The sequence below is a fragment of the Orcinus orca genome, chromosome 13 (genome assembly GCF_937001465.1).
Source record: "Orcinus orca chromosome 13, mOrcOrc1.1, whole genome shotgun sequence".
NCBI classification, from domain to species: Eukaryota; Metazoa; Chordata; class Mammalia; order Artiodactyla; family Delphinidae; genus Orcinus; species Orcinus orca.
Genome location: NC_064571.1, coordinates 61505785 through 61520253, shown reverse-complemented (window position 1 = coordinate 61520253; position 14469 = coordinate 61505785). Strand labels below are relative to the sequence as shown.

At 37.4% G+C, this 14469-nt stretch overlaps 1 protein-coding gene across 2 annotated transcripts in view; it reads left to right on the top strand.

Annotated features, from left to right (window-relative positions):
- The window catches only part of RMDN2 (regulator of microtubule dynamics 2), a 67358-nt gene that overhangs the window by 4080 nt on the left and 48809 nt on the right, over positions 1 to 14469 (top strand). For both annotated transcript variants that reach the window (XM_049696467.1, XM_049696466.1), the window contains exon 2: positions 2155 to 2622. In XM_049696467.1, the coding sequence (XP_049552424.1) occupies positions 2171 to 2622 (452 nt within the window). In that variant the 5' untranslated portion in view covers positions 2155 to 2170. The remainder of the gene's footprint in view (positions 1 to 2154; positions 2623 to 14469) is intronic.

The window sequence follows — 14469 nt, the reverse complement described above, 5'->3', positions numbered from 1 at the left end:
TGCGCCACCAGGGAAGCCCTGAAGGCTCATTTTTAATCTATTTTAGAGCAGGTCTAAATAGCCTTAACTCTAGTGTTAATTTAGCTGCATTAGCAAGCCATTACCCTTCTGAAGCCTCTACTGGAAGTCTCAAGTAACTCATACACACTCTACACTCTGGATGGTAAACACTTGAACACTTACCAGTTCTGTGTAATCTTTAGGAATAGTTCAGCGTACAGCTTCCTGGTAATTGTTCTTTCCCTTGAAATTGTTTTTTGCCTGGCTCAGTGGGGTTTCACTCTATGCATGTGCAGATTGGTATTCAATTAAAGGTGCAAGGAGAGGGACTTCCCCGGTGGTCCAGTGGCTAAGACTCCGCATTCCCAATGCAGGGGGCCCAGGTTCAATCCCTGGTCAGGGAACTAGATCCCGCATGCATGCCACAACTAAGAGTTTGCATGTCACAACTAAAGATTCCATAGGCTGCAACTAAAAGGACACCACATGCCGCAACCAATGATCCTACATGCCACAACTAAAGATCCTGCATGCCACAACCAAGATCCCACGTGCTGCAACTAAGACCTGGCGCAGCCGAAATAAATAAATAAACATTTTTAAAAATTAAAAAAAAAAGACTCAAGAATAGCCTTATGCGTATTTCTGGAATTCTTTCTCTGCATAACTCCCTCATCTTCAGTACAAAGTGGGCACAAATTCTGGGTGCTTCAGTTTCTCTGAACTCTGATCTCTTTTCAACTCAGTGAGATTACCAGGCTCTGTTTGGTTTTCCCTTCCCTGTGCCATAGTCCAGAAATTGCCTTCAACTGGAAACCTGGGGAGATCATAGTACTTTCCTCTTTGTTTCCCTTTTATCAGGGATTAAGGGTGTCAGTGCTATAATAATTTGCTCCTTGAGAAAGTGTCAGGAAAAACAAACCGAAATATTTGCAAATTTAATTTCGTAACAGACAGTTTACCATTATTTGTATCATTTCTCCCAAGTTGCAAACAAAATTTAATACAGGTGTTTACCTGTTTATAAAATAGGGGAAATTGATGGGAAAACAATTTTGGAAACTTCAAAGTGTATAAAAGCCTTATTATATTTTACTCTCATTACAAAAGTTTATCCTTGTATTTATATACTCATTGCCATTTTAAAGTCTCAGAAGGAAAGGGGGATTTATATTATTGTTTTCCTTTAGTGGCCTTCTTTAAGAACAGTGATAAGCAATAAAACTAGTGAAGAGTGGATGAAGTAAAGAAAGATTATGGTGCATTTTGTCAAAGTAGCTAAGTTTATATGCAACAAGTTTATGTTTATATGGAAGTTTATAAGTTTATATGGAAGCTTAGGCCCGTGTAGCCCAAAGCTTGGGTCTTTGATGCAAAATTGTGAAAGTTCAGAAGGAGAAAGGAGTCAAAGAAATTACTTTTTTGTTACTTTAAAAATAAGTGAACATTTGAAAGAAAATAAAAACATTAAGACCTCAGACAGAAATAGAAATGTAAGAAGCAGAAGAATTCCAGGTCAGAAGAAGGGAGGTAAAGCCTGCACATATATTAGCATCTCTGCTTTCCATGTTGAATAAAAGAGATGAGGTGGTTACAAACTTGCCACAACTCTTTGTATATTTTATATCTCAAAGCCCATTTTAAAATGTTTATCACTCTAAATTGGAGTACAAAATGTTAACTAGATGCCAAGGAAGAGCTTTTTCTTGGACTTTCCTTAAAGATTAGATAAAACCCAGATATTAGCACACTAGTTAATTTTATACAAATAAAAGGTTCAGACACAGTTAAGCATAATTTGAATTCTTAAATAGTTTTTTCAGAAATTTATAATGATGCTTTTACCTCTATCATACCCTTTAAAAATATATAGTAAAGAGTAAATTTCAGATCAGAAGTAGAATACAAATTCTGAATTACAGTTGATACTTTACACTGGTTGTCAGTAATATCCATACAGGTAGTATTTCTATTCAGCCACATACATTATAGAGGCAATTACTCATAGTTTATTTTAGTTTGTGATTTATCAAGTGTTATTAAATTTTTTTGTGATGAGGTAGACTTGGTTTTTGTTGATTGAAAAAGCCCTAATATTTTTGTCTTGGGAAAGACAGAAACAATGTTCATTTACATTTATACTTTTAATTTTAGAAACAAAAACCAGGAAATGCCTCGTTCCACAAACAAAGAAATGATACTTGGCATCATGGTGGGAACTACTGGAATCAGCTTGCTGCTTCTGTGGTACCACAAGGTTCGTAAACCAAGGACAGCAATGGATTTACCTAAATTTCTTTCTCTGGGTAATTCGCTTGATTTGATGCCTTTGCAAGATGAAATGCCTAATGGCCAAGGAACAGCAGCGATCTTTCAAGGAAGGCAACTTCAGATATTGGAGAAGTTAAATGAATTACTGACAAATATGGAAGAACTCAAAGAGGAAATCAGAGTTCTTAAAGAAGCCATTCCAAAGCTGGAGGAATATATCCAAGGCGAACTTGGAGGGAAGATAACTGTTCACAAGATAAGTCCTCAGCACAGAGCTAGAAAAAGAAGGCTTGTCACAGTTCAAAGTTCAGCAACAAGTAATAGTTCAGAGGAAGCGGAAAGTGAAGGAGGGTAAGATTCTTTAAGATGTTTCCCATGTTGAATTGATTATTTATTGCATTATTGCTATTACTTAGGTACTTTCATTATACATTCCCAGTCATATATTCTGTTACTAAGAAGGCATAAAAAGGAGTGATTCTTTTGTCTTATGTTACAATTAAAACCCTATTCCATAGAGGTCAGTATTTTAGTTTAGACCTCAATGACAAAAAGAATGTAACTTACTCTAGTGCTAGGTGGCATCACATGAGTATTGAGGAAGACAGTGATTGTTTGCCAAAATGTGTAACCTGTTTTTATATGTGGCCACTGTGTGACCCCTTGCATAAGGACTGTCCAAAAAGTACTGTCTAATAAAACTTTCTGTGATGATGGAAATGGTTTAAATCTGTGCTGCCCAATATGGTAGCCAGTAGCCACATGTGGCTATTAAGCACTTGAAATGTAGCTAGTGAAACTGAGGAACTGAATTTTTAATCTCATTTCATTGTAACTAATTTAAAATTAGCCGCATGGGACTAATGGCTGCTGAATTGGGCAGTGCAGACCTAAAAAGATTTGAGAATGTACAAGTGACTCAGTTTCATCCTTGCATGGGTAATTCATTGAATTCTACAATCAAGAACATAAATAATGTTCTTTTAGGGGAAAAACAAATGATTTATGAAAAAAGGAATTGTGCCTGACTAGTGTTTCTAAGGAGTAAAATAGGCAAGTAAATAAAGGTGCACCAGTGAATGTAGCATAGCCTGAAATTCTTTAAGACAGGGACCCTGTGTTTTCGTCATCGTATTCCTAACACCTATTATTGTGCCTCCCACTGAGTAGATGCCAGTAACTATTTCTTGAATTAATGAGTGATCTGCTAAATAACTATAGAATCAGAAGAAGGAGAGGGGATCTGGAAAGAGGAAACAAAGTGTAGGGATTTAAGGGTGATTTCATAGATAAAGAAGTGTAAATGGTTGATGAGGTCTTTGAGATCAATGCTAGGACTGGAATTACTTAGCATCTTTATATAGAACTGGAGAAATAACTTATGAAAAATCTTTCAGAGAGAGAAGAGCCACAAATGCTAGATCTAGATAACAAGAAGGTCTTAAAAATTTGTGTTCCTGAACAACAGGAAAAGTTGTAGACTGGTTTTGAAATAGGCAATGAAATGGTTTTTGTTTGTTTTAATTTTTATTTATTTATTTTTGGCTGCGTTTGGTCTTCGTTGCCTGACACAGGCTTTCTCTAGTTGTGGTGAGCGGGGGCTGCTCTTCGTTGCGGTGCGTGGGCTTCTTATTGCGGTGGCTTCTCTTGTTGTGGAGCACGGGCTCTAGGTGCATGGGCTTCAGTAGTTGTGGCATGCGGGCTCAATAGTTGTGGCTCACAGGCTCTAGAGCATAGGCTCAGTAGTCGTGGCGCATGGGCTTAGTTGCTCCATGGCATGGAATCTTCCTGGACCAGGGCTCGAACCCATGTCCCCTGCATTGGCAGGCAGATTCTTAACCACTGCACCACCAGGGAAGTCCAGGCAATGAAATGTTTAAAAGGAATCTAAAATAGTTCTAAATAATTTAGAACTGTAACTCAGAAAAGACACTTGTTAATTATTATGGGTATAGAGAAGAGCAGCTTAGGACTCTGATAATGATAAAAATCCAACCATAACATTGCGCATCATTGAGAGTTACTGAAGACAAACCGATGGTTATCTTACCTTATGTAGATCTGTGGTGTTTCCTCACCAGGAGTCCTATGTGCAGTTTTGGCAATCACACCTTAGAAGGGACATAGTGGAACTAAAGACTAGCCAGAAAAGATCTGCTAGACTGAGGGAAGAGATGGCAGCCCTGATGCAGGAGTTTAGGCCAAAAGGATCAATGGCCCTTAATCTTAAAAGACCCTGGTTAAGCTGAGCACAGGCTTGCTCAAGAAATTCTAGTATTCTAGAAAGACAGGCAACCTTTGATAAGATTAGGATAAGTTTAGGACAAACGAAAAGAAGATAATTATGGGACTTAATTAATTTCAAGTAATGGTGTAGACATAAATTTTTTTATGTGGGTTCAAGAGGGATTTGTGAAATCCATGAATAGTAGTCACATACCGCTAAAAACAACTAGACATATCAAAACTTTAAGGTTGATATCAAGTAAGACATCCCCTTCTCTTGCTTGATCGTGGGTGCCTTTGTTAGCAAGAGTACGAGAGTAGATGTACTAGAGCCCTAATAATGGACTAGACAATAATGGACAATGAATGGCATTGAAAGCAGAGGGAGAGTTGAATGGAAAAAGAAGATGTGGTACATATATACAATGGAATATTGCTCAGCCATTAAAAAGAATGATACCATTTGCAGTAACATGGATGGACCTGGAGATTATCATACTAAGCAAAGTAAGTCAGAAAGAGAAAGTCAAATATCATATGATATCGGTTACATGTGGAATCTCAAAAATAATGATATGAATGAACTTATTTACAAAACAGAAACAGACTCACAGACTTAGAGAACAAATTTATGGTCACCAGGGGGGAAGGGTGGGGGGAGGGATGGATTGGGAGTTTGGGACTGACATGTACACACTGCTATATTTAAAATAGGTAACCAACAAGGGCCTACTGTATAGCACAGGGAACTCTGCTCAATACTCTGTAATAACCTAAATGGGAAAAGAATTTGAAAAAGAATAGATACATGTATATGTATAACTGAATCACTCTGCTGTACACCTGAAACTAACACAACATTGTTAATCAACTATAATCCAGAATAAGATAAAAATTTAAAAATAAATAGAGGGAGAGAAACTGTTTCCCCCTTAGCTCTACTTTAGAAAAATAAACAAAAGCAAAGAAATGAAAACAATTTGTTTCTTTTTCTGTTTTGAAAGGAATAAGATACAGAAAGATCTAACACATCTTTCTAAATAAACACCTAGAAACAAACTTTTTAAATAAGTAAACATTTTTTTGAAAGTAAGGTTTTATAAAATATATTTGTTTCAATTTTAGATTGCATGTCCTCTTATAACCTGCTTGGGACAGAAACAACTGGTCATGGTGAGATACAGTCATAATCCCATTACCACATTTAAGATGGGTTGTAGCCTTGATACATAGTGTCCTTGATAGCAAAATTAAAACAGCAAATGACAATTACATGTTCCATATGTAAATTTTATGCTTTGCAAGAGGCACCTAGAGATTTTGACTTCTTTTAGTAAAATAGATGTCAGTCACAATTGGCTGATATTATTAGTTTTACACACGAAAAGAAAAACATCTAATTATATTCTTCGTTGTTGATTAAAACTTGAGTGGGTAGATCAGTAGAATGCATTTTCTGTAAACATTATTAGAATCTTCTGCATGCCTCTCTTTGTATCATCGTGGACTTACGGATTTATGCCTTATTTCGTCTCAGCTAATTTCATTTAATTAGTTGTGGAGGTGATGATGACTAAAGGCTCAAAATCTCATGACCCTGGCAGGCTCATCAGTGGGCCTGCCAGGGTTCTTTTCCCTTCTTAGAACTAGCGTGAACATCTTGGAAGGCATCTTTGCTTCTTGGTAATATTGTTTCGACTGATTTTGGTTTGGGCCCCTGCTCCAAGACTTGGAATCAGCTACCGTCCTGGCAGCATTGGTTCACTTCTGTGAGAAATAGTACTAGATACCAAAATCGGGAGTGTAGGGTAGTACTGTTTTTAGGCAGGATGATACCAGTGGCTGTTTTGGCCCCTTTAGGGACAGGGTAAAGAAAAATCATTAAAAAAAAAAAAATTATATATATATATATTTTTTTTTTTTTTTTTTTTTGCGGTACGCGGGCCTCTCACTGTTGTGGCCTCTCCCGTTGCGTAGCACAGGCTCCAGACGCGCAGGCTCAGCGGCCATGGCTCACGGGCCCAGCCGCTCCGCGGCATGTGGGATCTTCCCGGACTGGGGCACGAACCCGTGTGCCCTGCATCGGCAGGCGGACTCTCAACCACTGCGCCACCAGGGAAGCCCTAAAATATTTTTTAAGTCATTAGTTCACATTGATGTTTTCAGTTTACATTTAAGTCTTTCCCTATTTCTGAAAACTTTTTAGTTCATTTTCTTTTTTAAGCTGCCCAATTTTCTTTCTTCTGTCAACCTTTTAGCTATATTGCTCTATCAAACCATGGGTTTAAAAGTGTTATTTATATCACAATGGTATATAAAGCTTCAGAAACCTCCCTTTCAGAAGTTAAATCTTATTCCAGTTTTGGTTAAAATATTACCCCATAATAAAATTCATTGTTCTTCCATTTCATGTGGGCTTTAAGAGAATACATGAGTTTGAAAATTAGATAATTCTGTTAGGTGAGCAAGGTTGTATAGCACCTTATGGGCCTTCTTGATTTTTTTCTTGACTTGGTATTTTCATTTTAGTATTAAGTTCACATGATAACCTTCAGATAGTATCAACAGACACATTGCTGATTATTTGAAAAGAAAATAAAAAGAAACCCCAGAAATCTACCCACAAAGAGCACCAGCACAATAAAAGCCATAATACCTAGTACCTTAGATGATATTACTTTATAAATAATAGAAGATGGTCATGAAAGCAAGACCACAGACAGATACAGGTTTTTGAGGTTTTATTTAAAACTTCTTAGACTTTAATTTTCATGAGCCAAAATATAGACTTTGCTTTTTGTTCATTTACATTTTTATTTTTACCACTATCTACTTCCTCCAAGTCAGGTTTAGCGTTGAACTTCAATTTTTCAAGGCCTTGAGAGAAAGACAAATTCAGATATTCAGGATATGGTGATTCTGTATCCCTTCATGTTGTAAAAGTAAAAATTTGCAAAAAAATTTTTTTTGTTTCAGATTTTTTTTTTTAATGAAATGCTACACATACAATTGAGATCCTCTTGTACTCATTTCAGAGGTAGCCATTATCTTGAAGTTGGTGTGCAATCTTCCTTTGAAAGTTTTAATGCACTCCTACATACACTTGTTTACATAAACAATGAATAAATGGCCTTTGGTTTTAAAATTTTACATAAATGGCATTGTAGGGTACATAACACTTTGTAATTTGCTTATGCATCAACTTTTTAAGGAAAATTTTCCATATTGTTATACGTAAACTTATTTCACTCTTTTCAGTTGCTATGTTGCATTGCATTGTATGAATAATATGCCTTAATTTAGTTCCCTCTTGGGGGGGTGGGTGGTGGTGATGGGATGAATTGGGAGATTAGGATTGACGTATATACACTAGTATGTATAAAATAGATAACTAATAAGAACCTGCTGTATAAAAAAACAAAATAAAATTCAAAAAAAAATTTAGTTCCCTATTGATGGATGTTTAGGTCACCATTTTTTTGCTTTTATAAACAATGCTTTATTGAACACCTTTCTTCATAATTCCTTATGTACATGTGGAATAATTTGAAAGTATATACTTAGAAGTGGAATTGCTGAGTTATAGACTAAATACACTGTTATTTTCTATTACTTAATTATCCTTCAGAGTATACCAATTTACAATCCTATAAACAGTGTATGAGAATTCTTATTTTTCCATACAAATTGTTATATTATCAGACTTTTTAGTTTTAGCCAACCTGATGGCGATGATGTGGTAAGTAATCATTATTTCAGTTTACATTTCCCTGAGCATTAGTGAGATTGGGCAGCTTTTCATAGTTTATTTGCCATTTAGCTCTTTTCTTCTATGAATTTCTTTAAAAAAATAATAGTAAAGGAAGGGAAGCACTAACAGTTGCAGTCCCTTTTATTCATTTGATGAGAGTGTCTTCTCTGTGGTAGGTACTGTATAGACTCTCGAAATACAGCAGGGCATAAGATAAAGGCTCACAAGTAAAACAGAGTTTTAACAAAATGTGACACAACGTTAAAGAGGGATACTCTCAGTCTATTTCAACCAGAGCCCCAAAGGCCAAGAACAAACAATAAGTGCGGGGTACTCTTGCATCCTAGAGCCAGATGCTAAACCCTCCTGTTTCAAGCTGGGGTGAGGGCTGGTGGGGGGGGCTTGAGCATAGTTTTAGGCTACAGAGAGGAAGCCAATATAGAGAGTGAGTAAAAATACCAGAGAGGAATTAAGTCAGAAATGAAGACAAAGGGGAAATGAAGGAAATAACCCATGAAACAAGGTGTGGCCTGACCCTGTTAGCAGCAGTACAGCTTAGGTATTAAGCTAACATGTTGGAGAAAGAGAACAGTATCACTTGTAGACTCCAGGGAAATTTTATTAACCTCAAGATAGTATTTTGGTAAAAATGGGAACTGACGATATAAAATCTCTAAAACTCCCACTCCAAGTAAGATAGTTCTAGATTAGGAAAAAATGTTACATAGCTTAAGCCATATTCTACATTACATTATTACATTACATTACACTATTCCTGGTCAGTGCTTCTATTACTATAACATTTATATATATATATAATAGCCAGTGGGTTATTAAGAAAGACAGGTAGAACAAGCTTGCAAAATCATTCATTTCTAAAATAAATATTTATTGATCACTGACTATGAGCTACACTCTTGTAGGTGGTGCAGTGGCAACAAACAAGTCCTTGCACCTGTCGAACTTACATTCTCTTGGCTTTTGCCTCCAATTTGGAGACATTTGTCTATAGAAGCCTCACCTAGTGATCTTGCTTCTTGCGCTTTGTTCACAACTTGAAGCGCACTATGTTCATTCCTCCTACTAGTGAGTCCACAGGTGAATCTGGGTGCCCCTGATTCTTGGGACCAACGATAAAACTTAGATCTTTAAGTATCCTCTCCAATGCCCAGGACCAATAGATACAATGCATTAAATATTACAATAATTCTATGTGTCATATAAGGGAAAGAAAAAGATCCCAGTTCTGTGCACAGATATTACAGAAGAAAATGAAAGTCAACTCCATCAAAAATTTGTTCCAGATCCTGTTCTAAATGTTTTATATTCATTATCTCCTTTAATCTATACAATAACTCTCTAAGGAAGATGATACTGTTATCCTCATTCTAGAGATAAGTCTGGGAAAGATTAGATAATTCCTTGGTAAAGGGCAGAGTCTATACACCGTGCTACACTGCCTCTTTTCTTCCTCATCCCCAGTTAAGAAAGTGCAAGGTGTCAGAGTGTTCTAAAAACATTATCCTGGGAGATAAAGGGAGGGGGGATAAGGCCAATATGTGTGTGAAGTGCCGGCAGAACTCAGACTTTACCTCCCAAGGTGCCTGGCTACCGAAGTACCATAACAGTCACCTCAGTTCCATTTGAGTGCCCTTGAAGGCCTAACCTAACCTAAGGAGGAGTGTGTGGGGTCAGACATACTGTATGTCACTGATTATAAGATGAACCTTCTTTCACATTTTAACATCTCCTAAGTCAAGATGTATCTTACCACCAATTAATAGATCATATCACTGTGTCATAGTTTAATTGGCAACATTTTTTCCTTTCTTGCAGTTGATGGTGGTTTTGATTCTGTGAAATACGGGGTAGATACCTTTGTGGGTGTAAGGACCAGAAGCTGAAAGAGTTCCTGCCTTATCACCCTAGTTTTCTCAGGGAACGACCATAGGTCATCTTCTAGAATGGAAGAGAAAGTACACTGAGGCATGTGAGGAAGGAGATTGAGATATTTTTTTTTGCGATATGCGGGCATCTCACTGCTGTGGCCTCTCCCGCCATGGAGCGCAGGCTCAGCGGCCACGGCCCACGGGACCAGCCGCTCCGCGGCATGTGGGATCTTCCCGGACCGGGGCACGAACCCGCATCCCCTGCATCGGCAGGCGGACCCCCAACCACTGCACCACCAGGGAAGCCCGGAGATTGAGATTCTTGACTCCCCTCTTCCCCATACCACCATCCTCTCCCATCCTCTGTCAATTTCCAAGTCTTAGGGCTTTGGCCTTCTTAAGAGCCTGCACTGGTGTGTTCACTGTGATGTCTGCAGTGCTTAGCACAGTGCCTGACACATCATAGATGATCGTTACCTATTTATATTAATAAATGAATGAACACATGACCAAAGAAAGTACTGAAGAGACATTGTGGGGAGTGGAAGAGGACATTAACTAGGAACATGGGTAAGGATTACCCTGCAGACTGTTGCTCCAACTGAGGTTCAAGACTGTGTACCAGTTTGCACTGTAGTGTGCATCTTTTCACTAGTTCTTGGCCTTTCATATATAGAAGTGTAGGAGTCAGAGGGCTTAATCGATTCAAATTAGGAGATTTGCAGGGTGAGTGTGATAGAGAGGCAAAAGGCTAAGGATGTCTAGAGTATAGATAAGGAAATAAGTCTTCTAATGTTGCTGGAACACATCTGTGTTTATTTCTTGACCTAAAATGTGTATTTTTTTTTGCTTCTATTGTTTTAAAAACTACTTCCTGTTTGTTATTAGATCAGTTCAAACCCTTGACTATGTACTGTTTCTTTACTAGACTGTATTTAGTAACTACTGTCTAGTGAGTTAATTTTATTAACCTTTCTTTCAAAAGAAACTAATAGTGGATAAGGAAATTATAGAAATAACCTATGAAATTATTTGGTGATCTTCAAGCCATATTTTTTTCTACCTTTCAAATCACATAGATAATCATGCTATCTGAGTAACTACAAACAGTGAACCTATGTGGTTAGAGTTTAATATTGTAATGAAAGAAAATAATTAACCTGGTGGTAATTTAGTGATGAACATTATTGTTATTTTGCATAATTAGGTATATTTGGTAAATATACAAATAACTATCATTCATATCATGTAATAGATTGAATAATCTACATTCACTACACTCAAATCAGCTAAACATGTAACTGTACTTTATAACTGAATTCAGAGTAGCTCACTATCGCTGATGTGGGAAAATCTGGCTGATGTGGGAAAATCTGAATGTGCCAATTCAAGTTAACTCTGTCAATTCTAGTTTAGAGCTAGTTATTTTGTGTTAAAGATTAAGTCACATTCAGGGTTTCCCCTTCTTCCTCCCTCTTACTTCTCCTCAAGTGTAAGCTAGGTCCCTAAAGGGTCTTAGCATCTAGGCACCAAGAAAGGAGGGACATTCAGTCCTGATAGCATTCACTGTCCTTGTCCTTATTGGACTCCAGCTCAGGTAGGAAGCTGCTGGGAGGTTCCTTTTAACTGTCACTTTAGGGTTTGTTTATTACCAAGATGGTCTAGATCAGAGCTACTCAAAGTGTGGTCTGTGGGCCAGCGGCATCCATATCCCACCTAGTCTGGGAGCTTGATGGAAATTTGCATTCTCAAGACCAGCCCCGGACCTAGTGAATCCGAATCTCTGGGATTCTGCATTGTGCCCAAGAATCTGTATTTTTAAATGCTCTCCTGGTGACTCTGATGTACCCTAAAGTTTGAGAAGCTTTGTTCTAGAAGATTTTCTAACTTTCAGCTGAGATATCATGACAGGATTATAATTTTAATTACTAGCAATTATAGTTATAGATAAATAAGATGTCCCTGAGGCATAGTGAGGAATATAATGATGAGGTATTAGTCTTGATGGGAATAGGGCAGCTGAGGTAAAAAAGGAAGAGATTTAGGTAACCATAGGGCATGATGAATGCAGAAGGTACCTGGGAACATGGAATTGATAGAAAAAAGAGAATTGGGAAGGGATTGAAGGAGAAGCGTGTTTTAAATGCTTACTGTTATGACAGTTTACTAACTTCTTTTGGGCTGTGTCTAATTAAGGTTCTCTTAAAAATAAGCAATGAGGGGGTGATTTTAGGATTAGAGATTTAGATAAGTACTCTATCCAGAAAAATATTACAAAACCTTTAAATATTACTCATGCTAGTATGCAATTTCTTTTCCTTTCAAACGTCTGTGCAGATTTGGACCTTCTTCCCCACCCCTCAGACATGCACACCTAAACACTTTTTTTTAATTGATAATTGTAAATTTATTCAGTGGGGTGAGGAGGGGAGTGATCTGACCTCGTTCATTACCTCCTTTGGGCAGAAGTATTTGTCAGCATTGAGATATTGTCATAATTTCATCATTTCCTTTGGGGTAGCTCAGTGGGCAAGTGCTTCTTTGAGAGGCCTTTAGTGGGAATATTAAACAACAAACTGGTCTACTTTTGGAAAGAGAAGTTTTTAATAGAAACTTTATAAGCATTATATAATCCATTGTTTCAGTTGCAAAAGATGTCCTTTTGGAAAAGGTACTCACAGATCTTAATGTGACTTAGGAACAATAGACAATAATCTCACAAGAAAGGGAAGCAAATAATAGATTGCTATAATGAGAGACAGTCCTCCTTGGGCTTCCTATTCACTTACACATCTTGCTAGGTATGCCAAGAATCATGAATGTAAGGCCCTGACCACCCTTTTTTTCCCCTAATTTTTAAAAAAACCGAGGCTTTACTTTTTTAGAGCAGTTTTAAGTTCACAGCAAAATTTAGGGGTTGGTACAGAGATTTCCCATACAATCCCTACCCTCACACATGTATAGCCTCCCCCATTATCAACAGCTCCAGCCAGAGTGGTACATGTGTTACAGCTGATGAACATACATTGATACATACATCATAATCACTCAAAGTCCATTGTTTACATTATGGTTCACTCTCGGTGTTATACATTCTGTGGGTTTGGACAAATGTATAATGACATGTATCCACTATTACAGTATAATACAGAGTATTTTCACTGCCCTAAAAATCCTCTATGCTCTGCCTATTCATCCCTCTCTCCCCCCAAACCCCTGGCAACCTCTGATCTTTATACTGTCTCCACTGTTTTGCCTTTTCTAGAATGTCATACAGTTGGAATCATATAGTATGTAGCCTGTATTGGCTTCTTTTACTTAGTAATGTGCATTTAAGTTTCCTCCGTATCTCTTCATGGCTTAACAGCGCATTTCATTTTAGTGCTGAATAATATTCCATTGTCTGGATATACCACAATTTATTTATCCATTCACCTACTAAAGGACACCTTGGTTGCTTCCAAGTTATGGCAATGATGAGGACAGCTGCTGTAACCATCCATGTACAGGTTTTTGAGTGGACATGAGTTTTCATCTCATTTAGGGAAATACCAGAGCACTTGATTGCTGGATTGTATGGTTAAGAGTATGTTTAGTTACGTAAAAAGCCTCCAAACTGTCTTCCAAAGTGGCTGTACCATTTTGCATTCCCACAAGCAATGAACGAGAGCTCCTGTTGCTCTACATCCTCCCCAGTGTTTGGTGTTGTCGGTATTCTGGATTTTGACCATTCTAATAGGTGTGTAGTGGTATCTCGTTTTAGTTTACATTCCTCTAATGACATATGATGTGAAGGATCTTTTCATATGCTTATTTTCCATCTGCATATCTTCTTTGGTGAGGTATCTGTTAAGGTCTTTGGCTCATTTTTAAATGAGATTGTTCATTTTCTTATGGTTGAGTTTTAAGAGTTCTTTGTATATTTTGGATAACCGTCCTTTTTCAGATGTGTATTTTGCAAATACTTTCAGTCTGTAGCTTCTCATTTTCTTGACATTATCTTTCACAGAGCAGAAGCTTATCAATTATTTCTTTCATGGATCATGCCTTTGGTATTGTATTTAAAAAGTCATTGCCATACCCAAATTTATCTAGATTTTCTCCTATGTTATCTTCTAGGAGCTTCATAGTTTTACATTTTATATTTAGGTCTGTGACCCAATTTGAGTTAATTTTTGTGAAGGGGGTAAGGTCTGTGTAGCCACTCTTTATCCAGGCCATTTCTCTGGTTTGTGGTGAGAAGCCTTGAGGAATGAGGTAATGTTCCCCTTCTGGACCAACAGCAGATTTGGTTACTGCTTGCTATAAAAGCGGGGGATTCCCTCCTTACAT